General features: G+C 41.3%; 5 protein-coding genes across 9 annotated transcripts; 3 read left to right on the top strand and 2 right to left on the bottom strand.

The window, feature by feature from the left end:
* The first annotated feature begins 1037 nt into the window (after positions 1–1037).
* LOC116205999 (caffeoyl-CoA O-methyltransferase) lies at positions 1038–3301 on the top strand. Its single transcript, XM_031538721.1, has 5 exons — positions 1038–1256; positions 1389–1468; positions 1566–1710; positions 1880–2011; positions 2821–3301. The coding sequence occupies exons 1-5, from the start codon at positions 1140–1142 to the stop codon at positions 3112–3114; spliced, it is 768 nt and encodes a 255-aa protein (XP_031394581.1). The 5' UTR covers positions 1038–1139; the 3' UTR covers positions 3115–3301.
* A 1362-nt stretch (positions 3302–4663) lies between these two features.
* On the bottom strand, positions 4664–5978 carry LOC116206070 (40S ribosomal protein S16-like). Its single transcript, XM_031538809.1, has 2 exons — positions 5523–5978; positions 4664–5007 (listed from the first exon to the last, which is right to left on the bottom strand). The coding sequence occupies exons 1-2, from the start codon at positions 5855–5857 to the stop codon at positions 4908–4910; spliced, it is 435 nt and encodes a 144-aa protein (XP_031394669.1). The 5' UTR covers positions 5858–5978; the 3' UTR covers positions 4664–4907.
* Positions 5979–7446: 1468 nt separating this feature from the next.
* Positions 7447–11454, bottom strand: LOC116204756 (filament-like plant protein 7). Of its 5 annotated transcripts, none has more exons than XM_031537019.1 (7): positions 11436–11454; positions 11111–11214; positions 10925–11035; positions 10685–10832; positions 8599–10606; positions 8355–8403; positions 7447–8120 (listed from the first exon to the last, which is right to left on the bottom strand). In XM_031537019.1, exons 3-7 carry the CDS (start codon positions 11024–11026, stop codon positions 7659–7661), a joined length of 2769 nt encoding a protein of 922 aa, XP_031392879.1. In that variant the 5' UTR covers positions 11027–11035; positions 11111–11214; positions 11436–11454; the 3' UTR covers positions 7447–7658. The 5 variants fall into 5 exon arrangements, with proteins under 5 accessions (XP_031392879.1, XP_031392881.1, XP_031392880.1 ...); XM_031537021.1 differs by having other exon boundaries at positions 10925–11028; positions 11436–11452; XM_031537020.1 differs by lacking the exon at positions 11436–11454 and having other exon boundaries at positions 10925–11028; positions 11111–11392.
* Positions 11455–16317: 4863 nt separating this feature from the next.
* On the top strand, positions 16318–18101 carry LOC116204194 (scopoletin glucosyltransferase-like). The gene is made up of 3 exons (XM_031536264.1): positions 16318–16605; positions 16702–17445; positions 17625–18101. The coding sequence occupies exons 1-3, from the start codon at positions 16324–16326 to the stop codon at positions 18099–18101; spliced, it is 1503 nt and encodes a 500-aa protein (XP_031392124.1). The 5' UTR covers positions 16318–16323.
* Positions 18102–21269: 3168 nt separating this feature from the next.
* LOC116203516 (protein IRX15-LIKE-like) lies at positions 21270–23118 on the top strand. The gene is made up of 2 exons (XM_031535265.1): positions 21270–21966; positions 22590–23118. The coding sequence occupies exons 1-2, from the start codon at positions 21366–21368 to the stop codon at positions 22955–22957; spliced, it is 969 nt and encodes a 322-aa protein (XP_031391125.1). The 5' UTR covers positions 21270–21365; the 3' UTR covers positions 22958–23118.
* Positions 23119–24938: the final 1820 nt, after the last annotated feature.

Genomic DNA, 24938 nt, shown 5'->3' on the forward strand with positions numbered 1-24938 from the left:
CCACATATGTTACCTATCCATTAAATTTATCCCCTCTTCAATTTATAGTAAGTTAAGGCGCAATTGATTGCACTAAATTACATCAATTTGTAGTAAGCTGCTTGAATTTCTAAATCTAAATCTATATATTTTGTAATTTAGACTGCTCTCATGAGAGTTCTCCGTTCAGGCGAGGCAGAACTGCCACGTATGCTACCTATCCATTAATTTAATTCCCTCTTCCACCAAGTCATCTTTGACTCTATTCTTCCTCGGGCTCCTCTCCAACTACTTTTTTGCGATTCCTAAAAGTTGTTATTAATATTCTTCTTTTCTATTTTTTCTCATGCCATTAATTTATATGATTTTCATATATTTATTTTTTATTATTCGAATAATTAATTTTTTAGAAAAATGTAAATAAATAATTTATTATATATATATATAATGTGAAATTCATTGATAGATTCTTGCCAAAATTATACAGAACGAACTGACGATATTTCAGTGAAAGTGACACGTATCGACTAATAAAAGAATTAAATAACTAACAAAACAATTAAATTATACAAATTTTGAAATAACATACGAAGATTTCAAAAATTTTAGTTAAATTTTTAGTAAAATAGTTAACTTTTACTCACATGTTTAATAATGCATTTGATGATATGGTGCAATCAATCTTATTGATTCAGTGAATTTCCCTTTAATTTCCTTCCTTCTAATTATACATATGCATTATCTTAATTTAGTGAATCAATCTTCATTAAGAAAATCAGTTATAATCCGGATTAGTCCACATGCTTTCACAAATATACGTAGAAAACACACTTATTAAGAGCAGGTCAACGGATCAACCCACTACTAAAAAAGTACCCAACCCGTGGGAGGGCGAGTGGGCCCCACAGAGCACGAAACGACCTTCGAGGGGGAACTCACCAACCCCCGACCGGAAGCAAACCCTGGCGGGCGGCCCAACAACCACCGAACCCGGTTCAGACGGGACTTCTCCACTTTCCTCTGCACATCGTCATTGGTCGCTATATATAAAGTTAAGATCACCATTTCATCCCCATCTCCATTAGAACTCCATTCCTTCCTTCCTTCACATAAAGAGCTCAAAAACCTTTTAGTGGGAAGAAGAAATAGAGATTGCATCAATGGCCACGAAAGTTGCCGGGCAGCAGTGCGAGGCCTCGAACGGAGCCCAGAACCAGGCCGGGGGGCACCAAGAGGTTGGCCACAAGAGCCTTTTGCAGAGCGATGCTCTCTTTCAGGTATGAGACTGATATGGCCGCTTCTTCCAAGAGTTTTAGCATTTGAGACAAGAGCCAGTTGATCGGCGGACGATATCGGGTCTGCTTCCGAATCCCGATGCCTGAGCTATGTAATTTTGGCCTTTTTTGCAGTATATACTAGAGACCAGTGTTTACCCGAGAGAGCCAGAGCCCATGAAGGAGCTCAGGGAGCTGACTGCTAAACACCCGTGGTGGGTTCCCCATTAAAACTCGATCTATTTATGTTCATCGGCCGAGCAAAGGAGATATTCGGCTAACTTTGGTTGTGATTGATATTCGATGTGACAGGAACATAATGACAACATCAGCAGATGAGGGGCAGTTCCTGAACATGCTGCTGAAGCTCATCAATGCCAAGAACACCATGGAGATCGGCGTCTACACCGGCTACTCCCTCCTCGCCACCGCCCTCGCCCTTCCCCAAGATGGAAAGGTCTGAACAATTATGATCTTCCCTTTCTTGTTTGCAGATTGAAATTATTAATTGCCAAAAAAGCTAAATTTCTGTAATAAATAAATAAATATATATGATCTTCACTTGCTTGTTTGCAAATTGAAATTAGTTGCCAAAGAAGCTAGAAAATTTTGTTCGTGCTTTGCAGATATTGGCAATGGACATCAACAGGGAGAACTACGAATTGGGCCGACCCATAATCGAAAAGGCAGGAGTTGCCCACAAGATTGACTTCAGAGAAGGCCCCGCCCTCCCCGTCCTCGATCAGATGATCCAAGATGTAAGTTTTCAGAGCCTCCTTCCCCATCCATGCAGGTAGATCCCCAAGACCGCACGAAAAGATTATTTGCTGCGTAAGCCGGATCCGCTTCATTGGACTGGATTCGCACGGCCACCTTTGTTCTCACACACAAACACAACACAAGCTTACATACTCCTAGCCGAGAGCCTCAAAGGCCATAGCGTCGTGGTGAATATCATCTTAGTCGAGATTCGAGATCAATGCTCTCTCACTTAGACTGAACGACCCAGAATAGGCTGATGGACTATAGTCTAGTTTTTGCAAAAGAGCTTCACCTAATTGCATCCTCTTATTAGATGACTGGATCGCGTTTTTGCCATAAAAGAAGACCTCAAACGCTCAAAGCGGTTTCTCGGATTTTCACAGGAAAAAGAATGTCGTTTTTAACGTTAGCCACACAAAATATGTTGCCAGGTTCGGTGGTTTGTTGTGTTTCTGACGGATGAGGATATTAATCCACATAAAAAAAAATGAATGAATATTCATGAATTTATATGAGATTTGGGTATCATTACTTATCGGCTTGAGTTTTTAAGTGAAAATGAGTCCAAGCCCGTATAAACTAAATGAAAATTCAATATGATATTAGAGCGCAACCAAGAGTGTTCTCGTATAAGTCCCACACGCTCGAGCACGAAAAATGAGCTCGTTTCGAAGTCAGTTGTTGAGGAGGGTCGTATAAACTTTATACATTGTTTCTCATTGTCCTTTGCATGCAGGAATTAATTGCAGGGATAAACTTTACACATTGTTTCTCATTGTCCTTTGCATGCGGGAATTAATTGCAGGGGAAGTACCACGGGTCGTTCGACTTCATCTTCGTCGACGCGGACAAGGACAACTATCTTAACTACCACAAGAGGCTGATCGAGTTGGTCAAGGTTGGTGGCCTGATTGGTTATGACAACACCCTGTGGAACGGATCCGTGGTGGCCCCACCCGATGCCCCGCTCAGGAAGTATGTGAGGTACTACAGGGACTTCGTCCTGGAGCTTAACAAGGCCCTGGCCGCCGACCCCCGGATCGAGATTTGCATGCTCCCCGTCGGCGACGGGATCACCCTCTGCCGCCGGGTTAGCTAAGCAGCCTGAAGCGAGAAATGTCGAGAGAAAGGAGAGGGAAAAAAATGAAACTGTATTGTCTTATTTTTACATGTTCTTCTTATTCCATTTCTATTTGTGATGTTTAAAGAATGTATTTGGTGATGGAAGTGGGGCAGTCGAGGAACCCCCAATAATGTTTAAAGAAAATGATCATTTGACTTCTAAATTCGATTACGATAATCTCTACGATAATGTTAGGAAGAGAACCCAAAACGAAAATGCCCAATACCCGAAAGCAGACCGGAAGCAATTCATCATCAGTACAGTACATTACCGGGTGATATATCCGAAACATGAGATGCCTTGTTGCTGATTTAGAGTTCAGTATGGTACGAGGTCTATTTCGAATTTGATGGTAGGTATTGGGTCACATAGAGATCACTGTATTTAGCTGCACCTAATATGTTAACGAACTAGCACCTAACATTATAATGAAAAATGAGAAACAAATAAAACTGAAACCAAGGGGCAATTGAGTGAACGAGTGTACTTTAAGCAAAAGAGATGAGAACCAATAGCAATCTTTCAAGATATGATAGAATTAAGTAGGGCTGGGCTTGGGGCTGCAATCTATATACTCCACAAGCTATCAAACTCGTAATGGCATTGGGTTAGGCAAAGTTTGGTTAGTTCAGTTTTGTGCCACACGCCAACCCAAACATCGCAGTTCTCACGTCCTCTCACGACATTCTTTTGTCCTTGGTTTGAATCAACCGATTTAAAAATCCTGTCTGTCGTAGATCAAAACAGCTGATATTCGTATACAATACTCAGAATATTCTGGTGGTTGAGCCTGTACTTGGATTAGCTGTTACCAAGGTAGGTTCACTTTCGGTTCTTCAGCTCCAAGAATGCAAAGGGCCAAATCTATCTTTTTGATATGCGACCTTGTTCAGCCGTCTGAGAGCGATAGCTATATGCTTTGATGTATGAGCAAGCAAAGGGAGGGGGGGGGGGGGGGGGGGGGGGGGGGGGGGGGGGGGGGGGGGGGGGGCGTTATAATTGAACAAGGCCAATTGAAAATTTCATGTTTATGGGCATTTTACAATTGGGTGGCGCTTGCTTGACAATCACAGCTTTCACAAACTCAAAACACCAGCACAGCTCCTGACATAAACCAAGTATTTCTCCCTAGAAAGCCAACGTGGCTTTTTCACCCTTAGGAAATGAAGCATCACAGTTAAGTCCCAAAGGAAAAAAAAGGCGATCCTCGCATTGCAACTAACTTCACAGACTGAACACTATATACGCGGCAGCTGCAGATTAGACGTCAATTCTTCCTAACTGAGACTCCTCGCATTGTTTCAGCAACCTAAATGGTTGGATTCACCATAACAATGAAAGAGGATCCAAGCCACCCAGATAAGATTCACGATCCCTGTTCGAGTAATAATGAGATAAGGTATCTCATACCATAGCAAGTTTTGTAGAGAAACCGCTTTATTTCCAATGCACAGGTATAAACATTCAATCACCATGACGCCCCTGAACTCAAGGATTTTAGTGGATGATAGAACCGGAAAGGGAATTAAGAAATGTATGATGCAGTATTTGCCATTAAGATATGCAAATTGCTTAAACTGCATTTACTTCCAACTTTGTAACTAACATAACAGAAACATATGGCGTCTCTCCAAAGGCTAATCAAAATTGCAATATTACGACATCCCATCAAACTAAGCATCCTTACCATCGAAAGCAACAACTCATAACATAAATAGGAAAGAAAAATGACAAGGCAAGACCTGCCCACTTGTGGGTTGGTATCTTGATCAACGGTAACTCTTCTGGAACCTGGCGCGGGCACCACGTCCGCCGAACTTCTTGGGCTCGCATCTCCTAGGGTCAGCCACGAGAAGAGTCCGATCGTACCTGATAATAATTGCCAATATCTCAATCCCATCAACCGCAAGTCTAGAAGCGCTATTAACAATAAGCTAAAACGATCTAATCATCCTGAACTCAGAGACACCCTGACCTTGATTCCCCGACACTACACTATAGTAAATGCCCGAAAACAAACTACACCTAAAACCCAGAAAACTAAACAGTCAACAAATCCTGCATCACAATCTCCGCAACATCCATGATCAGGTTAAAGTCAACACCTTTGCTGCTCAAAGCCATTCCACCTCAAAAAAAAAAAATCTGTTCTCTTCATCAATTGCAAAAAGAAGCTCATTTCTATCTCTCCATATATCTTCGAAACAAACTCTTCTGTCAAAATTTTCAGCTTGAAGTTGTTCAATATATTAAAACAGTAACAAATTGCCGCTTTCAGTTGCTACAATTGAAGAAAAGGCAGCTGAATGCTCTTCTCACGCTATCTCCAGTACTCCCGACGGCACATCACTGAAAAGAGTACGCCAAAATCAATGCTCTCATACCTGACCAAGATGTCCTTGATCTCCTTCTTGCTCTGCTCGTCAACGTACTTCTGGTAGAAGGCGACGAGGGCCTTGGCGATGCTCTGCCTAATGGCGTAGATCTGCGAGGTGTGCCCTCCTCCCTTCACTCTGATCCTCATGTCGACCCCAGCGAAGCGGTGGCGGCCGAGGAGGAGGATCGGCTCGTAGGCCTTGAACCGGAGGATCTCAGGCTCCACCAGCTCGATCGGGACGCCGTTGATCTTGATGAGGCCGCGGCCGCGCTTACAGTAGGTGACGGCCACCGCCGTCTTCTTGCGGCCGAAGCACTGCACCGACTCGATTGGTGCCGCCATTGTTAGGGTTTCCGAGGGGGTGTGTCTGCTGAAGAGAGCCCTTTCCGCCGAAAATCTGAGAACCCTAACCCTAGTGAAGATGGAAAAAGAAACGACGTAAAGTGAGGACCAAATATATATTCGACCTGTGCTAGGGTTCGCATTCATGTGGAAATGCTGCTGTATTAAGCAATTCATATAAACGACGACGTTCGAGAAATATTTCGGGCCCAACCCAAAGTTGATAATTCCCAGCCCAATACCAAAACTTTTTTTTTAAAAAAAAAAAGCCACAACACCGAAAGTAATTCAAAAAATTAATTTAATTCAATTTATAAAGCAACATGCATTAGTTTAGGTGGTTCCGCACATCTTACTTTAAAATAAAGTTTTCAGTCTGATGAATGCGGAAAATATATAGTTAAGAGAGTGTTACCCCTTTAGGCTTGGTTTGAGAAGGTTGTTGTTGAAACAAAAGTATTGAAGTATAATTGCTTAAAAATAAGTATAGATTTCAGAATAAGCAAAAGCATTTTGGAGGTAACAATTTGAAACTACTGAAATTAAAATTAATTCTTAAAATAAAGAATAAGCAGAAGCAATTTAATCACGTTACTAACCGTAGAAATTAGCTAAATCATGGTTTTGAAATAATTCACCAAACAGTGCTTCTGCTTAAAACTCAAATAAGCATTTATCTAACTGCCTCCGCACTCCCAAATGAAATCTTAATCAACATGGATGGATTATTTTAGGTAGTTCAACATATATTTATTTTAAGTAAGGATTCAGGTTCGAATATTGTGAATGCAAAAAATTCATTAATAAACATTCAACTCACACACAAAATGATAGAAGATAGAGCCCTGCTTGTTAGGTTATGGTATTTTTTTTCTTATATGTAATTCTTTGTTTCAAATTGTTCAAGTTTTATTGGATTCACCTTTTTTTTCACTGTACTTTGATATCTAGAAGGTTAAAAGATTCCAACTCTTTCAATTCGAGTTGGGTAGTAATTGGATTCGCCTTTTTCTTTGAGTGTGTACTTTGATATCCATAAGCTGAAAAGATTCTGACTCTTCCAATTCGACTTGGGTAGTATTTGGATTCACCTTTTTTTTTTCAGTGTGTACTTTGATATTCAGAAACTCAAAAGATTCCGACTCTTCCAATTCGAGTTGGGTTGGTTCACTGAGGTGATAAAACTCTCATAGTATGAATTTTTTTTATTCGCAAGGCTGAAGTCGAGGACCTTGTTCAAGGAACAAGTATCGAATCTACTTGAACCAACTCATGTTGATTGGATTTTCCCATCCTTAAATGTTTTTTTACACATTAATAACAGATTTCATCTACAAAAGGAAAATATTAACACACAATTGCATTTCCGAAAGTCGGTTTGATCCGTGATTCTAATTGTACAAAAGGAAAACGTGAACCCTATACCATGATGTAAATGATCCATTAGATAAGTTTCCATGGATGTCACCGAATCTCATCAGGATCGGAAGTCTGCCACTTCACGACGTTGGATGCCTATGGAATCAACTTGGTGGCCTCTTCATATGGCATGTAACTTCAAATTAAGATAGAAAAGGCCATTGAAGTTCGACCAAACCAACATGAAATATGTACAAAATCAGAGGCAAAATCAGCATAAATGGCCCTGTCATCAAGTCTTTCATAGAAAAAAAGAAAAAAACAAATGTATCAGCACATGAAAGCAATTTCAATCACCACCAACAGCAACAGATTACATTATTAGCCAGACAAAGTAAACAGCTTTGTCTCTTCCCAACTTCACCTCCTATTGTTTATCTGTTCAGGTCCTATGCAGGGGCATGGACTTCTTGCTGCTCCCTCTTCTTCTCCTCAGCAGCAGCCTCCTCCAGAATCCGATCCCACTCTGCTTCCTGCAAGGCACCAAGGCCATAGCCCCCATTGTGCTGCTCCCTTGCCTATGCTTCAGACTCGCAGAGGGCTCAGGAGTTTGGACGAGGATGTTCGGAGAATCAAGATTTTGCCCGTTTGTCTTGGTCAGTACTATTCTGTTCTCAGGGGATTTAGCATCCTTCTTTGTATTGGAGACGTCGTCTTCCGCTAGCAATCGGTCGCGAAGGCAGGCTCGCTTGTTTAAGATCTTGCACGTGTTTGGTCTGGAGAAAACTCTGTCGAGGAATGCAGCTTCCCTCGGAGAAGACAGAGCCTTGAGCTGTCTTCCAAGGTTTAGGATGGTTTCTTGGCATTCTGCTAGCTTCACTGAAGCTGCTGTGATCTCCCACCCCTGGAAATTTATTGCCAATATAATGTTACATTAGTTTTAATTAACTACGTGAGTGATTGACTGATGCAAGATAAGCAATATCGAGTTTGCCAATGACTAATCTCGATAATTCAGTTGTAGGATCTTCTTAAGTTGACTATCTGGTTGGAAAAACTATAGGAGCCTGAAGCGAGTAATAAATCAGAGGCATGTCAGGACTTGAAGAAGAAGTAGAAGCAGATTTCGGTAACTTACAGTTCGGGAAAGCATGAGCTCCTGCTGCTTCGGAGTTTCCTTCGCAACACTGCACACGAAGTTTCAGTGGCAAGTTTAAGCTTCTATTGTAACAGAACAAACAGAAAACAGATGAATTATTCCGGAATATTTTACTTCCTCTGATGTTTTGGTTGAAACCACTGTCATTCTTTAGTCAGCTTTCAGTCAAAATGTCACTTAAAATTCTAAAGCATGTTTTATATTTTCTTCTGGTGAATCGCACCTTTCTAGTTGAAGTTGAAGCTCAAGACACTTCGACTCCAGTTCCTCGCAGCAGTTGTTCTTCTCCTCGTGCTCGACTTCGAGCGAAGAGAACTTCTGCAAGACCTCGTTGAGCTTAGACTTTGCCATGGTGAGTTGAGTGTCGAGATCTTCATTTATCGACTTCTGGTTCTCCATCTGATCCTCAAGAACTCTCTTGGATTCCTCAACGGTTTTGAGCTCCAACGTCAAGGTCCCAATACATTCCTCAGCTTTATTTAGCTTCGCTTCTACATCGGTCTTGGCAGACTCCATGTTCTTCAGCTCAAGTTCGAGTTGCTTCTTCTCATCTTGCTCAACTGAAGGCGAATGAGGCGACCCGCTTTCAGCTTTATTCTCTGTATCAGATTCTGACATAGGGTCCTCTTCACCTGGAAATTCAGTTCGACCAATATTTTTCTTGATTCTGTCCCTTACATTCGACACGTTTTTTCTCGGCATCGTATCACTGTTCATGATCCAATCCAAAGCACTCGCTAGCTCTTCAACAAACATCTCGAGATCAAATTTTTCCTCGAGGATATTGTTACATGCTGTGAGAAATTTCTCTCTGACTGCAATCAGCTCCGAGTTCTTCTGTTGGAAGACATGGACAAAGTAGTCTGAATTCTTCGTACTCGCTGGGGTAAAACCTTCAATAAGCTTGATGATTTTCCGGATTGAGTTGCTCCAATTATCCGACCCCAAAGATGCCTTTGGGGATTTCCAAGTGAGATAGCCCGATATCTGAAGAGGTTCGGAATCAGAAACAGATTCTGCCATATTGCTCGAACTAGGCAATAATTTTCCCGATTCTTGGCCCGGCTGGTTCATAAAACCCAGAGCAATTCTGACATCCTCAAATAGTTCCAGCAGACTTCGGTTTGACACTCGGGTTTGCTCCATCATCGCATTCAAGACAACCTGGAGCCAGTCGAAAGATATTTCGGTAACTGTCCTTTTTTCAGAAGGCGGAGCCACCGAAACTATAGCTAACTTATCCATCTCCAATGCACCAGAATCAGAAGATATTAATTTCAATGCATTTGTAAGTTTCTCGTTTCGGAAATGTTCCAATTCCGAGATAAGGGCATTGGCCCAGGACCCAGAGGATCCTGCCAAGGGCGAAGACGACTCCTTTGGTAAAGGCTCTTTTATTGCCAACTCCATGCCTTGTCCTCTTGAGAGCTCAGAAACTCGTACCTCTAGCTCCAACAATCTTGAACTAGTCTCGGAATTCAATACCTTCGAAGAAATTAATTCAGCTTCTTTAAGAGCTACGAGTTCTTTCAGAGATTTATTTTCCTCCTCGACGTCTCCCAGCCGCTCCATCAAGAAGCCTATCTTAGTGCTACTTCTCGGGACTTCGAGGGGCTTTCTTCCTTTCCCGGTCTCCGATTGGTTTCCCCCTAAAACTCTCACCTCTCTCTTCATCCTGGCCAGGTCAGTGGGTCCTGGGATCCTCTTCTGCATGAGCGTGCGAAGCCGTTGGCACTCCCCTTCTAGCTTGGTGATCTTCCTGGTGCTCTCGAGGTGCTTCTGGTGGGCCGCTTCTGCAGCCCGTCTGTTGTACTCCAGCTCCTCATTCCGGATAGAGACCTCCTTCTCCAGCACACAGAACTCATATTTAAGGAACGCATTCTCCTTTTCGATCGAGTCCAGCCTTCCCATCAGGGCATTAAACTCGGACTCTGCATCAGACTTAGATTTCAGGAGATCTTCAATCAGCTTATCCTTTCCCGAGAGTTCAGAGCAAAGGCGGGTACTTTCGAGAGTTGAGAAAGCGAGCTTTTTCTCCACCTCTGATAGTTTCTCTTCCAAGCTCTTCTTTCTTTGCTCTGATTCTTCTTGAAGGGAACTGAGCTTCTCAGAATATTCCTTCGCTTCGGTTTCCAAACGAGTCGATTTCTCATTTGCAGCTTCCGCTCGACCCAAAGCGTCATCCAGTTCCCGCTTTAGGAGGGCTGCCCTTGCTTCTGCCTTCTTGGAATCTAAAGTGAAATATTACCTCAAGAACCAGTTTTTTTTTTCTAAATCTATTGGTAAGCAGAATTATCTGAAATTCTCACCTGCGATTGCTTCCTCTGCAGCTTTCGCGTGCTTCACGATAAGGTCGTCTTTCTCGTGACAATCAGTGAGTACCGAAGCTAACTTCTCGTTGAGGCTCTTGTTCGACATGTCGCTTCCCAGTTCTTTGTCCGGTGGAAGTGTTTGTATCTATGGCAAATCGAAAAAAGGAACAACATGTGAGGATTCGAATGCTTGGGGAAAATTAATGCGCTATAAAACGAGAGAAGAAGCTCCAGTACCATTCCTTCGAGTCGGTTCAAAGAATTGCTGCCGGTTTTCTCATTCGCAACTATAGTTTTCTCCGAAGATCGTTTCCTCCAACGCCAAGTCTTGGGATCCATGTCTTGTTTCTTATCAACAACTACAATGAGACCATCGCTAGACCTGAACTACTTGATCATGCCGAAAAAACCAAAAGATCTTACCAGTGATTAAGAAGCCGCCACGGAGGAAGATTAGTGGAAGTGAATTAGCTCAGCTCAACTCAGAACCCGAACGTGACGTTAGGGATGAAAGCGATAGAGACCAACTGCAACAAAAGCAGCAGAAGCAGCAAACAACCACTCACACCATCTCATTCATGGAATTTAGGAACTATAAACTATAGAAAGAACATAATGCAAATTAGATGATATCATTATCGTTAATTTGTTTTTCAAATTTAATTAAAAGAAAATCGAGGAAATGCTTTCTTGTTCTAATTTAATCATCGGATGCTTTTGGAATTGTCATTGTGTGGGGCTGCCTTACCACCGACAACTACCTCTGGACTAATTATAACATAAGAAGTCAAAAGGGAAAAATAGAAGAAAAATAAATTCAACGGCAATGGAGGCTCCAAAGAGATGGAGAAAGAAGGAAGATAAAGGGCAGCAGGACACTGGCCATGGACCCATCGATCTTATTTCGTACGGTAGGCGTCATAAAAATGCAGCGGTGGACGTATTAATGAATTCAAATGTACATGAACATGATGATAACGGTCCTTCATGGGACCGGTATATGGACATGTTACAACTAATAATAACCGTTATTGCTATCGTTCTTCGTGTAAAGCTTTGTTTGATAAAGTGCTTATTGAAATGGAGAGGTGAGGGAGGCGTGATGAATGACTAATGCGTAATGGCACGGTAGGGGTTCCAACCGGGCGCGGGGTTGGTGTGGATTAAGAAGTGCTGAGTTTAGTCATCAATTGACAGTTTGGCATAAATTGAACAATTCCATCAAACTGTGTATATGACTTACGGAGGTTGCCATTACTTAGGTCCACCGGCACGTAAATGACATCTGATCTTTAGCACTGCATCAACAATACTTGCACAATTTACAGTTGTTCATTAACATCGGTCCGATATCTAGATATGGATATGGCTGGCCGATTCTTCGTTCCCCTAGCATGGACCAAATATCTCTACTGGGCCATATAACCAGTGAAAAATCTTCAATAACGTGCACTGATGAAGTCAGAAATTGGACCATCTCGATTGTTTCTTCCACTGATAGCTAAAGTAAGAAATTGCTTCTTCACAGCATCCACATAATAATAAATGAAAGATCATCGTTTTTTGTAGGTATAATGTTCGAGTACCAGTACAAGTGTATAACTCACGCTGCTTGAGCGTCGATCAAGTGCTGAAAATAGCTGGTAAGCCTACGGACTTTCGTGGTTAATCCGATTTATTTCATACCAGCGAACAACTGTCATGAAATGGATCGATACGTCCACAGGACCACATATATTATACGCGGATCAGGAATTATGAGAAGTTGCACTGTACCGCAAACGTATATTTGTATTGTAGTTGAGAGGGAACTTTACACCATTATTAGGGATCTCCACCATTAACGCTAACTTTCTTCCTTTTAAAAAGCTGGAAGCTGCTCCCTCTAATCTCCACATAGACATATACATATAATTAATAAAAATGAGTGCTGTGGAGGAAGGAAAGGAATAATTGAGGCAAATCAATGGCCCGCCAATCATGAAAAGACCCATTAAGCACGCAAACCAACTTTTTCTTTTGCTATTATTATTGCACTCATTTTAATGGATTACTGTGTGATTTGTGAAGGCAATTAGGTAGCCCTCATCGAGAACTGGGGATGTCAACATTTGATTCTCCCGTTGCAGGCAGAGAAAATCAAGGGTCCCTGTGTTTAAGATGATTATTATCGCTATAATCATCATCACAGTGAGATCTAACCGAAACAGAACGTTCCCGCATAAGGGAAATAACTTCTCTTTGAGATTTGGGTGGGTTTCGATCGTGGTCCGATGTCGTACGATAATTTATAAACGAAAAATGCATACCTTGCTGAAAGTATAGGACATCATTATCTTCTACGTCTCTTTCCGCAAGATGCAGGTGGACTAAGTAAGGTATTGTCAATTCATTCGAAAAGCTATGAGTGGTTCACAAATTTAAGGTTTCCTGTTCGACCTTTTGCTTAATGAACTGTCCCGGCCGATCGTCTCCCACTCCAACCGCTTGTTCCTTCTCTCCCCCCCTGACTAGGCAGGACAGTTCAAAATGTAATACGATGCACGGCGCGGCTATTAGGACTCCTATTATTCGATCGTGAAAAGTCTAATTGGGCTACCTTCTGTTTTGGGTTGTTTCCTCATAGTGGCCAGTGGCCCAAGTTCAGTTTTATTAAGTAAACTTGGGCAATTAACAGATCAGCCCAAATCCAAATGATTTTCGAGCTGGCTCAGGCCAGCCGAACACATTAATAATATATAGCACATGCTCTTCCCTAAAACCAAAATAAGTTTTATATACTGACGACCTAAGACATAAATGAAAGAGGGTTTAGTGCGTTAGCGCATGCCTTCACCTAGTGACCAAGAGGTTTTAGGTTCGATACTCGTTCAATCACTCACTCTCCTCCTCATGAGAGTTCATGCAAGTGGAAATGACGGGTTCCTTGTCGAATTGGATAGATATCGATGAACAACTTAAATAGGAAGAGTCGTGTTCGATTGTTTAAAGTTTGAGAGAAGACTCCAATAAACTCTAGAACAAAGGCATATATAGATGCCCGTGACTTACAACTACAAGTCAGCAGGGAATCCAGAGGATATGGCCAACCGTTGGCTGTGAAGGAAGAATCTTCAATGTTCTACGGGCCCAGGGCCCTCTTTACGTCAAGCCAACCGACAATCTACTACCATTTTATGGGTGTGATTAAATGGGAAGAAGTTCTAAGATGGATCAAAGTAGAAAAATAGATCCCATAAGCTGACTCGAACTTATGGATGTGTGCCCGTTCGTGATGCGCTCGTATTGCTGGTCACGGTGTCCATAGTCAGCACCATTTAGGAACCAATAAAGGATAATATGCAATCATAGTTTTCTATTTGAGCATATTTCAAGGCTTGTTCTTTTACTGAGCCGATGAATTTGGTCATTGATTACAAGGTTGTCAGAATCGCGATTCTACCTAGAATCGATCGAAGGTTGTGGAATCGTAAATCGTAAAATCGAATCGTGAATCGTAAGATTCTACCTATAATAAAATATATATATATATATATATATATACACCAAATATCATGTTAGAAATAGTAGAAGTAAACATCAAATGATAAATCTTGCTGCTTCCTATATCGTTCGTCAAAATCAGATGGTGCTTAGTCTTCACAAGAGAGTCATTCCACTATAACAACCTCAAATAAAAATTGATATAGTACCGTGGTCACGGATCCTGTAGACGAAACTGCTTTTCCTCCCTAACTTCTTCTTGGTCTGTCCCTTCTTGGAATCATCTTTGCACCAAAAAAAGTCAAAAAAATTCTAGCCTAAATCATCTCAAACAAGACGGCAATAAGGAATTGGTCGGAATCCAATTCAAAGCAGTTCTAGAAACTTTCCAAGTTCCTATCACTAACAGTCAAGAGACAAGTTTCAAACTTTTTATAAAATAAGAGAATCGATTGACAATATTGTTGCACAATAAGAAAGATGAGGAGGGAGAGAAAGCGGACATATGATTTTGGGTTGAAACTAGAATCGTAGAATCGGTCTGATTCTACGATTCTGAGATTCGAATCGCGATTCAGCCACGATTCTACCTTCTCAATTCATGCCATGGAATCGGAATTGGTAGCCACCCCTTGAATCGTAAGATTCTACGATTCGAATCGCGATTCTAATAACCATGATTGATTGATCTCCTTTCTTTAGGTCTCGCCACTATTGATCGAGTAGGTCTTCTTGCGCTGCGGTCTAGGTCAGGAACGTGGTGGCCAAGGATGTCCTGGCTTCATGAGATGTCTTCGCAGAGAGGATCGTGACTCTGACGTCTTCTGTGATTGCCAACATAACACAGGTAAGGGCAAAGTTATCCCTTGATTGCCAGCTGAGATAATCGGGATTAGATATGATTGCTCCATCTGTTCCAGTAGTTGTTCTCTCTAGTGCCACGACTCTGCCTTTAACATAATCAAAAAGTCCATAGGTAGTGAGTAATGGAGTCATTACTCCTTTCCAATACAGATAGTTCTTGCCGTTGAGTTTGATAATGGAGTCATTACTCCTTTCCAATACAGGTAGTTCCTGCTGTTGAGTTTGACAGGAATTGTTGGAAAGGATGTGCGAAGAATAGTTGAGAATGAGGAAGAAGAGGGTACAATAGTGAGAGTCAAGGAGGATGAATTTTCAGCCATTTTGTGCCGAGAGATAGGTCAAGAAATAGATAGGTGAGTTAAGGAGAAGGAGCGGAAGCAAGCCACCTAGTTGGGAGTTACCCGATGACGCTATGATACCATAAAGAATAAGCACAGAATAGCTGAATCCTCACTTATGAGGTTAGGTGCGTGTATTCAATTAAATAAGCACTGTACATGACTTATCTAGAAAAGTGCATAAATGTGTATTGATTACGTCCCTAATATACAACAAGTATAAATAGAAAACTCATTACGTCCCTAATATACAACAAGTATAAATAGAAAACTCAGAGTTTTCTATTTATACTTGTTGTATATTAGGGACGTAATCAATACACATTTATGCACTTTCCTAAATAAGCACTGTATATGACTTATCTAAGAAAGTGCATAAATGTGTATTGATTACATGCCTAATATATAACAAGTATAAATAGAAAACTATGATTGCATAATATCCTTTATTAGGAACGAATCATATGGCTTTTCGGAATGGATGTCAACAAAAATTTCAAGAGAAAGCATGAAGTTGTATATACAAGTGCAATATTGACTGTTATGGTACGTTTGGTTTCAGAGTTAAAGTAACTTTGATTTTGATTTTAATTTTGATTGTAGAAAATGACAAATGAGATGAGATTATAAATTTGACTTGGGAAACGTGTGTTTTTGTTGCGTAGTGTGTTGAGTTAAAGTTAAAGTTAAAATTTTTGACTTGAGAAATGTATATTTTTGTTATGTAGTATGTTGAATTAAAGTTAAAGTTAAAGTTAAAGTTTTTTGATTCCCTATCCAAACAAGGCTAGTCTTGAGACTTTTTGTTGCGAAGGGTTGTTGTGACGTCACACGATTACAGCCCACATCCACGTATGTCTGTTTATATATATATTGAAGTTCGTATTGGTGCCCGTGAACATTAACTAAGAAGCAAAGTACGTACAGGATCCGAAACAAAGGCCATCGAGAATGGGAATTGAGACCCACAATCAGCAGCGAATCCACACCTACTTCTTCCCCTTCATGGCCCATGGCCACATGTTGCCCATCGTGGACATGGCCAATCTCTTCGCATCTCGGGGCCAACATACGACCATCGTCACCACCCCTCTCAATGCCCCCGAATTCTCCCATACCATCCAAAGGACCCAAGTCTGTGGCACCAAAATTGATGTCAAGACCATCAAGTTCCCCTCTGTCGAGGCCGGCCTCCCCGAAGGGTGTGAGAATCTCGATGGGGTCAAATCGAAGGCCAGGAATCCCTTCTAATTCTGTTCATGTCTCTAGGAAATTTTCGTTGTGTTCTTCTCATTTGTTTGCTGTTCTAAACCATCATGCTCATTTTAGGATATGATGGACAAATTTATAAAGGCCATCAGGTTGCTCCAACAGCCGTTAGAGCAGCTTCCGAGAGAGCACTGCCCCGACTGTCTAGTGGCTGACATTTTCTTCCCTTGGGCAACTGACGTGGCTAACAAGTTCGGGATTCCTAGGCTCTTGTTCCATGGAACAAGCTTCTTCTCTTTATGTGCCAGTGAGTGCATTAGGCTCTATGAGCCCCACAAGAAGCTTTCGTCTGACTACGAGCCCTTTGTCATCCCAAATTTCCCGGACTCGATTGAGCTGACCAGAGCCAAGTTGCCCGAGTATCTCCGATGTGATAATGAGACCGATCTAACCAAGCTCATATGCGATTCCAAGGAGTCTGAACTTAGGAGCTATGGCATCATCGTGAACAGCTTCTATGAGCTAGAGCCTGCCTATGCTGACCACTATAGGAATGTGCTAAAGAGGCGGGCTTGGCACATTGGGCCCGTGTCACTCTGCAACAGGGACATTGAGGACAAGGCCAAGAGGGGAAAGAAGCCCGCGATCGATGAGCATGAGTGCCTCAAATGGCTTGACTCGAAGGAGCCAAACTCGGTCATCTATATCAGCTTTGGGAGCATCGCTAGGTTCAATAGCTCTCAGCTCCGGGAGATTGCACTTGCCCTTGTGGCCTCTGGACATCAGTTTGTCTGGGTTATCAGAAGACTTGAGGACGAGAAGGATGAGGAAGGATTTTTGCCCGATGGGTTCGAGAAGAGAATGGTAAGGAAACATTCCAAAATACATTTTTTTAATAAGTAAAAGGGTCTACAGTGACCGACACAGCAATCCTCATAAGACGTGACTACATGGGTCTGAACCCCATCTTGGGACATTTCGAACTACATATTTTTATCGTGACTATTTTAAACTAGTTAATACATTTAGTGATTTCCGTACAGGAGGGAAAGGGGTTGATAATAAGGGAATGGGCCCCGCAACTCCTGATCCTCGACCATAGAGCAGTTGGTGCATTCCTGACGCATTGCGGATGGAACTCGACATTGGAAGGCATCTGCGCCGGGGTCCCAATGGTGACATGGCCGGTCGCGGCAGAGCAATTCTACAATGAGAAGTTCATTACTCATGTGCTGAGAACCGGGGTCAGGGTCGGGGCAAGGCGATGGGTTGGGTTTCAAGAGGGGGGTGGATGTGATGTAGGGAAGGAAGCCATAAAGAAGGCTATATGTGAAGTGATGGAGGGTGAGGGGGCAGAGTCAATCAGAAACAAGGCAAAGGCACTTGCGGCAATGGCTAGGAAGGCCATAGAAGAAGGAGGGTCGTCTTATTGTGATTTGAATGCTCTAATTGAAGAGTTTGGGGCTCTTAAGGCTGCCCGTGAAGCAAGAAAAGACCCAAGTGTAGAATGTGCAAAATAATTACCCAGAAATCAAGTTAATTTTTAATAATTTTGTGAGCAAGATCGATCTCATTAGGAAGTTTGTAGAATACAAAAATGGAAGCTTGAGTATGATAAACTGCAATGACCGTATGAAATTATGGATACTCGGATTCGATATGTGGTGAGATCTTATGGAGTCTTTTTTTTTTTACTAACCCGGGGTGTTCAGGCTTCGCCTGACTAATCTCCGAGACTCCGTGAACCCCCGGCGCCGCACGGAACGGATAATCATGCCAAAGGTGCTCCGGTAGCTCCAATGGGATCTTATGGAGTCATTTGCTTGCCATAAGCTTCCTTACTTTCCTTTACTCTTCGTCCGCCTAAATCTGAAGCTAGCAAGTGCTTCCCCAACTTAACATTGTGTTAAAAGCAAATTCCACAAGAAAATAACTTTACACAATATTTCACATCGAACGCTTGCCAAATCCATCAAGGACCTTTGATTCGGGTCCCGGCATTCCACCACTATGTTAAAATTGACAATAAGTTTGCTACAATCAGTTACCGCTCTAAACAAGGCAAAAAAGAAAGAGTGTCGAGGTGCGAATATATACACGAGTCCGCGGCATAGCCGGAGATAGGAGGGAAAAGGAAGGTTTATGTAATGCTTACCGATGCTACTGTTTCAAACTCGATTAGTTCATGTAGATAAGAGGAGACAACTTTTTGTAAGTTGCAGTTCTTAATTAGGATTACTACTGGTAAAACGAAATATAGTGAGTAGATGGTAAAAATAGCTTAAGATTCGACTTTACAGTTAGATCAATCTTTTTTCTTTTCTCTTTCTCTTTTCTGACCAAAATTCGATCTAATCCACCTACAACAACCGCGGATGTGTTAGGTGAGACATAAATTTGACATGTTTGTTTTCAAAATTAAAATTACAAAAATTTTAACTTTAACTTTAACTCAACACATTACACAATATTTGTTCTTTTTTACAATCAAAATCAAAGTTATTTTAATTCTGAAACCAAACGTACTGGAACATTCCCCGGTTAAATCCAGCAATCTTTTTCATTAGCCAGCCAGCACGAATAATCACTTGTTTTTTAAACTCAAATCATCATTAGAGCAAAGATTAATCATCTTTGATCTTTAATAAAGAGCTTTGTGCTTGGGAAAAGTCTTGGTTTTATTTAACCGAAAAGGTGGGGCCAGCGCTTGCCATGAGACTCCCCCTTTTCCTTAAAGTTGCTTCTTAACGGGAAGGCACTCCAACATGCCTTCCTACTTTCAATACTTCAATCATATTCAAAATTTCTAATCTTCTTTAATCCCTATCATCTTCTTTAAAAACCCAACTTTGACCCTAATCCATTCATACGATTACAGAAATGTTTGATCTTAATTAGGATCTTCAGTGAGAAAAAAGATGACGTAGTACAATGACATACACTTCAATAAAAATCGAGAAATTCCAAATAGTAGGATTTCATATGATATCCATTAATTTTCCTTTCACTATCTTTTTATGGGTCATAACCTCTATTATAATCCAAGGTGAATTAGAATTTTCAGTTAACTATCGGATTATGATGTCCCATTTTATTTATTTATTTATTTATTTTATTTTATTGGTGATTCTATGAACTTTGCAAAGTTAATTTTTTTTCAATTAAAACGAGGTTCATGAATTTATAAGGGAACATATCATTAGGATAAAATATAAGCACACATGAAGTGTTACTAGTGAGAATCGAATGAAGGACCCTTGATCCTAGATTGAAGATGATGCCACTATTTACTACTCCTTTCCTCGCTCTGCCAAACTAATTAAGCAGGGTGTTATTAATGTGAATTTGAGTTAAGTGATTCGACATTTGTTCCTTTTAAACAAAGTCATGAATTCGAGTGTTATAGATTGAGAAAATTAACATTAAGAAAGCCTTACTTATATTGATCCGACTCGAATTGGATTAGTTGAGATCCATTGGATTTTCGGATACTAGGATAGCAAAATAAAAAAAAAGGGTCAACCTAGTTTTTCTTTCAATCGAACTTCATAAGATTTGCTAAGTTCATTAATTGCGCTAGCTGATCGTTTAATCCATCCTTTTCCTGATCACTAAACCTATGAAGTGGGGCATGATTCCCATGTCCAACAGCTAAATCCCACCATAGTACGCCCTTATTAATTAAGCATTGATGGTGCGCACGAGCAACCGCCTTGACAGCGACTCGCCCCTGGCCCTGTCTCCGCCACCCACGTCAGCCCCCCGCCCCCTGCCTCCTCCCCCTCCCACCACGGCGGCCCCGGATCATGAGCTGCCCCCGTGAAATGAATTAATTCATCCCCCGCCGGTTCAACCGGGCCCGACCAGTAACTGCCACATTTATATGCACGTACAGTGAGCTATTGCGAATCATAAAATATCCGGCAAGGGTCAACTATTTGGCTCCGTCTGTCATACATTGGCATATTTTTATACCAGTTGATAATATTTCGAGCTGCCTTCCTTGCAACTATTAGCAAACGTGTTAATCCGATCTCCCGGTATGAACAATGGGTTAGATTTTTTTTTTTTCCGTCCGGATCGAGATCAGCATGGTCCCGCCTGAAAACCAATGTTTGATTCCTCTGCCCTCCTATTCTCCTATTAATTTCTCATCTTATCCTTTTTTGCTCACAGTGAGGAGCCGTGATTTCAAAACTTGAATTCCTTATCCACAAGTTTTATACACGGCCTTTGTGGTCCTTTAAGCACTTCCCTTCACTTCAAAAACATCCCATTGGCTTGACTTTCCGAGGCAATAGCTTTCATGGTGACAAAGCTCTACGGACAAATTAATGGCTTATCTCTTCATTGCAACAAAAAATTACCGCTTTACCTGTCGCATGTATTAAAAACTAAAAGACTTCTGAAAACTAAATCACTGAAAATACTTTCACAATACATATATATACATGGGTATGATAACATTGCTTTTGTAAACGGAGACAGATTGGATCTGTGACGATGGCATCACATCACATGTATGCCGGTATTGTATATTATATACATCTAATCGGGAGGTACAAATCTAAAAAGATCAACGAATTACTTTTACCCGAAGTAAAGGGGCACGGATTATCCATTCAAATTAATGGAGCTGATCAATTAATTGATGACAAAACATGAAATTGGGAAAACAATCATAAAGACTTGCCACAGAGAGAATATATCACTTTCTCCTCCCTCACTTGGGAGGACGGAAACCCCCCTCTCTCTCTCTCTCTCTGACAATAAACATCTGTAAAATGAAGAGCGCCACCAGCGCGAGGCTTATACTATTCCACCCCCACCTCCACAAACAGCTGCCCACCGCGGCCAGCCGCCTTTGGACCCCCCTCCTCTTCTTCTTCTTCACCTTCTCCACCTTGGCCTTCCTCACCCTCACCCTCATCAACACCGCCATACCCTCCCTATCCTCCGCCGCGCCCTCCTCCGCGTCTGCCCTCCCCATCCCACCATCCGTACGGGACGCCCTCCTCCACTACGCGGCTGCCGCCAATGCTACCAGCACCGCCCGAATGTCCGCGTCCGAGCTGGCTACCCTGTCAGCTGCCATCAGACGGTGCTCTGCCGGCGTCAGGGCCAGGTGCAACCTCCTCGTCTTCGGCCTCACGCACGAGACCCTCCTCTATCGTGCCCTCAACTCCAACGGCCGCACGGTTTTCCTGGACGAGAGCGAGTTCTTGATCTCGAGGATGGAGCAGCAGCACGAGGGCATCGAGGCGTACGACGTGCAGTACACCACGAAGGTCAGCGAGCTGCGGGATCTCCTCTGGTCGGCAAGGGAGGACAGTCGAGGTGACTGCAGGCCCGTTCAGAACCTCCTCTTCTCCGAGTGCCGGCTAGGTAATTCGCATCACCCACCCAGCACGGTCGTTCGTAATAATTAGTAACTCGATTGGTACGATAAAATAACGCCGTAACTAAAATGGAATGGCTTAAAAAATCATGACATCTTGGAATTGTATTACCTTTTTTATCCTGGGATCGATGTTCATCTAGCCATAAGGCCCATAAGTATAAGCCGTCTTGGAAATGCATTTCCTTTCTATTTCGGGACGCTAAATACTAAGGTCCGGTATACTACGTGGACTGAAAGTGTGTAACAAACTATAAGTTATAAGATTGATGTAGCCAAAACGAAATATGTAGGATTCGATGGACAAAAACAGCAAACTGTTACGACCTCTGCTATAATTTTCCAAGTTGGAATGGGATAAGATGGTGAGTTAGGAGGTCAATTCCGTCAAATCGAATCGTACAAACTCTGACTCTGCCAACAAGCTGGGCAACTTTATGTCATCAAATGGTACCTGCATCTTTCTCAGTGCCTATCTTAATTATTTGAAGACACTTTAAAGATTCCGTATTAGTGATTATGGTTCATCCTAAAGCCCGTATTTGATCTTATCAAAGGTTGCCCGTTTGTTTTGACTCTGTATATGCATGGTGATCCGCTACACCTGCAGCGTTAAATGACCTGCCGAACCACATCTACGAGATCGACTGGGACGTGATCGTGATCGATGGACCGGCAGGGTACTCCCCCACTTCACCGGGCAGGATGTCGGCGATATTCACAGCTGCAGTCCTCGCCAGGAGCAAGAAGGGCACCGCCGGCGGAACTAGCTCGAAGACGCACATCTTCGTGCATGACTTTGACCGGGAAGTGGAGAAGGTGTGCAGCGAGGAGTACTTGTGCAAGGAGAATCTGGTGGAGACCGTAAATAGGCTGGGGCATTTTGTGGTCGAGAGGATGGGAAGTGAAAGCTCGAATTCCGGATTCTGCTCGAATTCGAGTTCCTTGCCATCGCCATTGGTCACGACTTCATTGTAATTATTATGGGACGGTGATGATGATTTAGGGGCGTCTAATCTCTGAATCATTGCATCGTAGAAGTTTTTGGCATAGCTTGATACTAATTTTTCTTTTATTAAATTAGAAGACAAAATCATTAAATGGTAGCCATACAAGTGCATGAAAGTTGCTGAAAGTCATTGATGGGGGAGCTTAATTAGTGGTAGGGCAGAGTATCCCATTCTCATGTCTACCTGCCAGGCGCCGGCCTCGAACGTACGTTTAGGAAGGACCCAAAATTAACATAGAAAATAGATAAAAGAGAGAGAGGATTGAACTTAAAAAATTAGTTTGTAATCACTTTTCTTTATAATTTTATAATTTGTATTACTAAAGAGCACAAAAGAATAAAAGGATAGAAATGGGCTGATTTTGTGCAAACGGCTGCCATATGATTGTGAACGGACGGTTCTTAATCCGGGAATTGCCTGAAACAACAAAGCAGTCGCTCCTCCTCGTCTCCTTACTCTTGCCTCTTTTGACCGTATCTATGAGTTTTCTTAGAATTTTTTCGTAACATAAAAAAAAGGTGTTTAATTAGGTAAAAATGCGCGACATTTGCACTTTTTTTTAAATATAGCACGATTTTTAAAAAATTATATAGAAATGCACGAACTTTGCACTTTTTTATGAAATACAGCACGGTCTTTGAAAAATAGCAAAGAAAAGTATGAAATTTGTACTTTTTCCTAAATATAACACAACCTATGAAAAATAACACAGAAAAACACGACTTTCAAATTTAATTACGATTCTAGCATGACATCAATTATTCCGTCAAATATAACGGTAATGGCTAACATGAAGCTAAAGATAGCCGTTACCTTTTGACGAAATTATTTATGTCGTGCTGGATACGGAACTAACTGGAAGGTTGTGTTTTTCTATACTATTTTTCAAATGTCGTGCTGTATTTAAGAAAAAGTTCAAATGTCATATCTTTTTGTATTATTTTTCAAATGTCGTACTATATTTAAGAAAGAATGTGTTTAATTGCAGATTTTATGTGGATATAAACTAATTAGGGTGTTCGCCGTGTGTCTAGTTCAAATTTAAGAGGGAATATGTCCTTTGCAGTTTAATTGATTTATTCGAGGAAAAGGATAGAGTTATTCAATTATTTGGTATGTTCTTGGAATTTCACTGTATTACAGAAATATTCGTGCGAAATTTCCTTCAATTATTGTGGGGGCAGTGTCCCGCAATTTCTTGTATTTATATATTTTTGTCATATGATTAAGATCACCTCGTTCACGTGATTGGTGCGTACAATTTCGGGCAAATATAGGAAAAGAGAACAAACAAAAGAAAAAAGGAAAAAAAAGAAAAAAAAAGAAAAAATAATGAGGGGTGACTATAATAGAAAGTGTCGGTGACCCATTTTTTCTATTTTCTTCATCATTTTTTTTTCTGTATTTATCGGTAACATAGGCTCCGTTTATTTCACGTGAATGGTTTTCCCAGGGAAAATTATTTAAATGAAAAGTAATTATCATGAAAGTACTTAATTTTCTCTTGTTTGGAAGGATATCAAAAAAATCATTTTCATGTGCTTGGAGATACGTGTCAATTGGGCCAGGTAAGAGAGAGCAAGAGTAGTCCTCGGGAAAATGAATTTTGAAAATTTTCATATGAATTCATTTTTTCCTTTAGTTTGTAGATTCACCGAATACACTTTTATGTGGATGAATGAATTTTGTGTTACTAAATATAGGAAATTGAGGAATTCACTTTTCTGTAAATTATTTTTCCCAAAAATGAAGAATCCACTTTTCTGTTCATTTATAGTACTATGTTTTATTTTTTTCATGTTGAAAATAATAAGTTCGAAAAAAAATCTCTTATCAGCATGACAATCAAAATTAGTGACGCTTTGTCTTCTTTGAAAATTATAGGATATAAGTAAAACAAAAGTTTAACGTTTAGAAATGTGCCAAAATATTTGAAATCCCATCACTCT

The sequence above is a fragment of the Punica granatum genome, chromosome 4 (assembly GCF_007655135.1).
Source record: "Punica granatum isolate Tunisia-2019 chromosome 4, ASM765513v2, whole genome shotgun sequence".
Classification (NCBI taxonomy): Eukaryota; Viridiplantae; Streptophyta; class Magnoliopsida; order Myrtales; family Lythraceae; genus Punica; species Punica granatum.

Bases quoted from the DNA above. Each gene is read 5' to 3' on its own strand.
- LOC116204194 (XM_031536264.1), top strand. From the start codon at position 16,324: ATGGGAATTGAGACCCACAATCAGCAGCGAATCCACACCTACTTCTTC. The intron at 16,606-16,701 runs GCCAGGAATCCC...TGCTCATTTTAG, and splicing joins TCGATGGGGTCAAATCGAAG to GATATGATGGACAAATTTAT. The intron at 17,446-17,624 runs GTAAGGAAACAT...ATTTCCGTACAG, and splicing joins ATGGGTTCGAGAAGAGAATG to GAGGGAAAGGGGTTGATAAT.
- LOC116205999 (XM_031538721.1), top strand. From the start codon at position 1,140: ATGGCCACGAAAGTTGCCGGGCAGCAGTGCGAGGCCTCGAACGGAGCC. The intron at 1,469-1,565 runs GTGGGTTCCCCA...TCGATGTGACAG, and splicing joins CTGACTGCTAAACACCCGTG to GAACATAATGACAACATCAG. The intron at 2,012-2,820 runs GTAAGTTTTCAG...AATTAATTGCAG, and splicing joins TCGATCAGATGATCCAAGAT to GGGAAGTACCACGGGTCGTT.
- LOC116203516 (XM_031535265.1), top strand. From the start codon at position 21,366: ATGAAGAGCGCCACCAGCGCGAGGCTTATACTATTCCACCCCCACCTC. The intron at 21,967-22,589 runs GTAATTCGCATC...CTACACCTGCAG, and splicing joins CTTCTCCGAGTGCCGGCTAG to CGTTAAATGACCTGCCGAAC.
- LOC116204756 (XM_031537019.1), bottom strand. From the start codon at position 11,026: ATGGATCCCAAGACTTGGCGTTGGAGGAAACGATCTTCGGAGAAAACT. The intron at 10,833-10,924 runs GTACTGGAGCTT...GATTTGCCATAG, and splicing joins TGAACCGACTCGAAGGAATG to ATACAAACACTTCCACCGGA. The intron at 8,121-8,354 runs GTAAGTTACCGA...ATAAATTTCCAG, and splicing joins AGCTCATGCTTTCCCGAACT to GGGTGGGAGATCACAGCAGC.
- LOC116206070 (XM_031538809.1), bottom strand. From the start codon at position 5,857: ATGGCGGCACCAATCGAGTCGGTGCAGTGCTTCGGCCGCAAGAAGACG. The intron at 5,008-5,522 runs GTATGAGAGCAT...AATTATTATCAG, and splicing joins ATCAAGGACATCTTGGTCAG to GTACGATCGGACTCTTCTCG.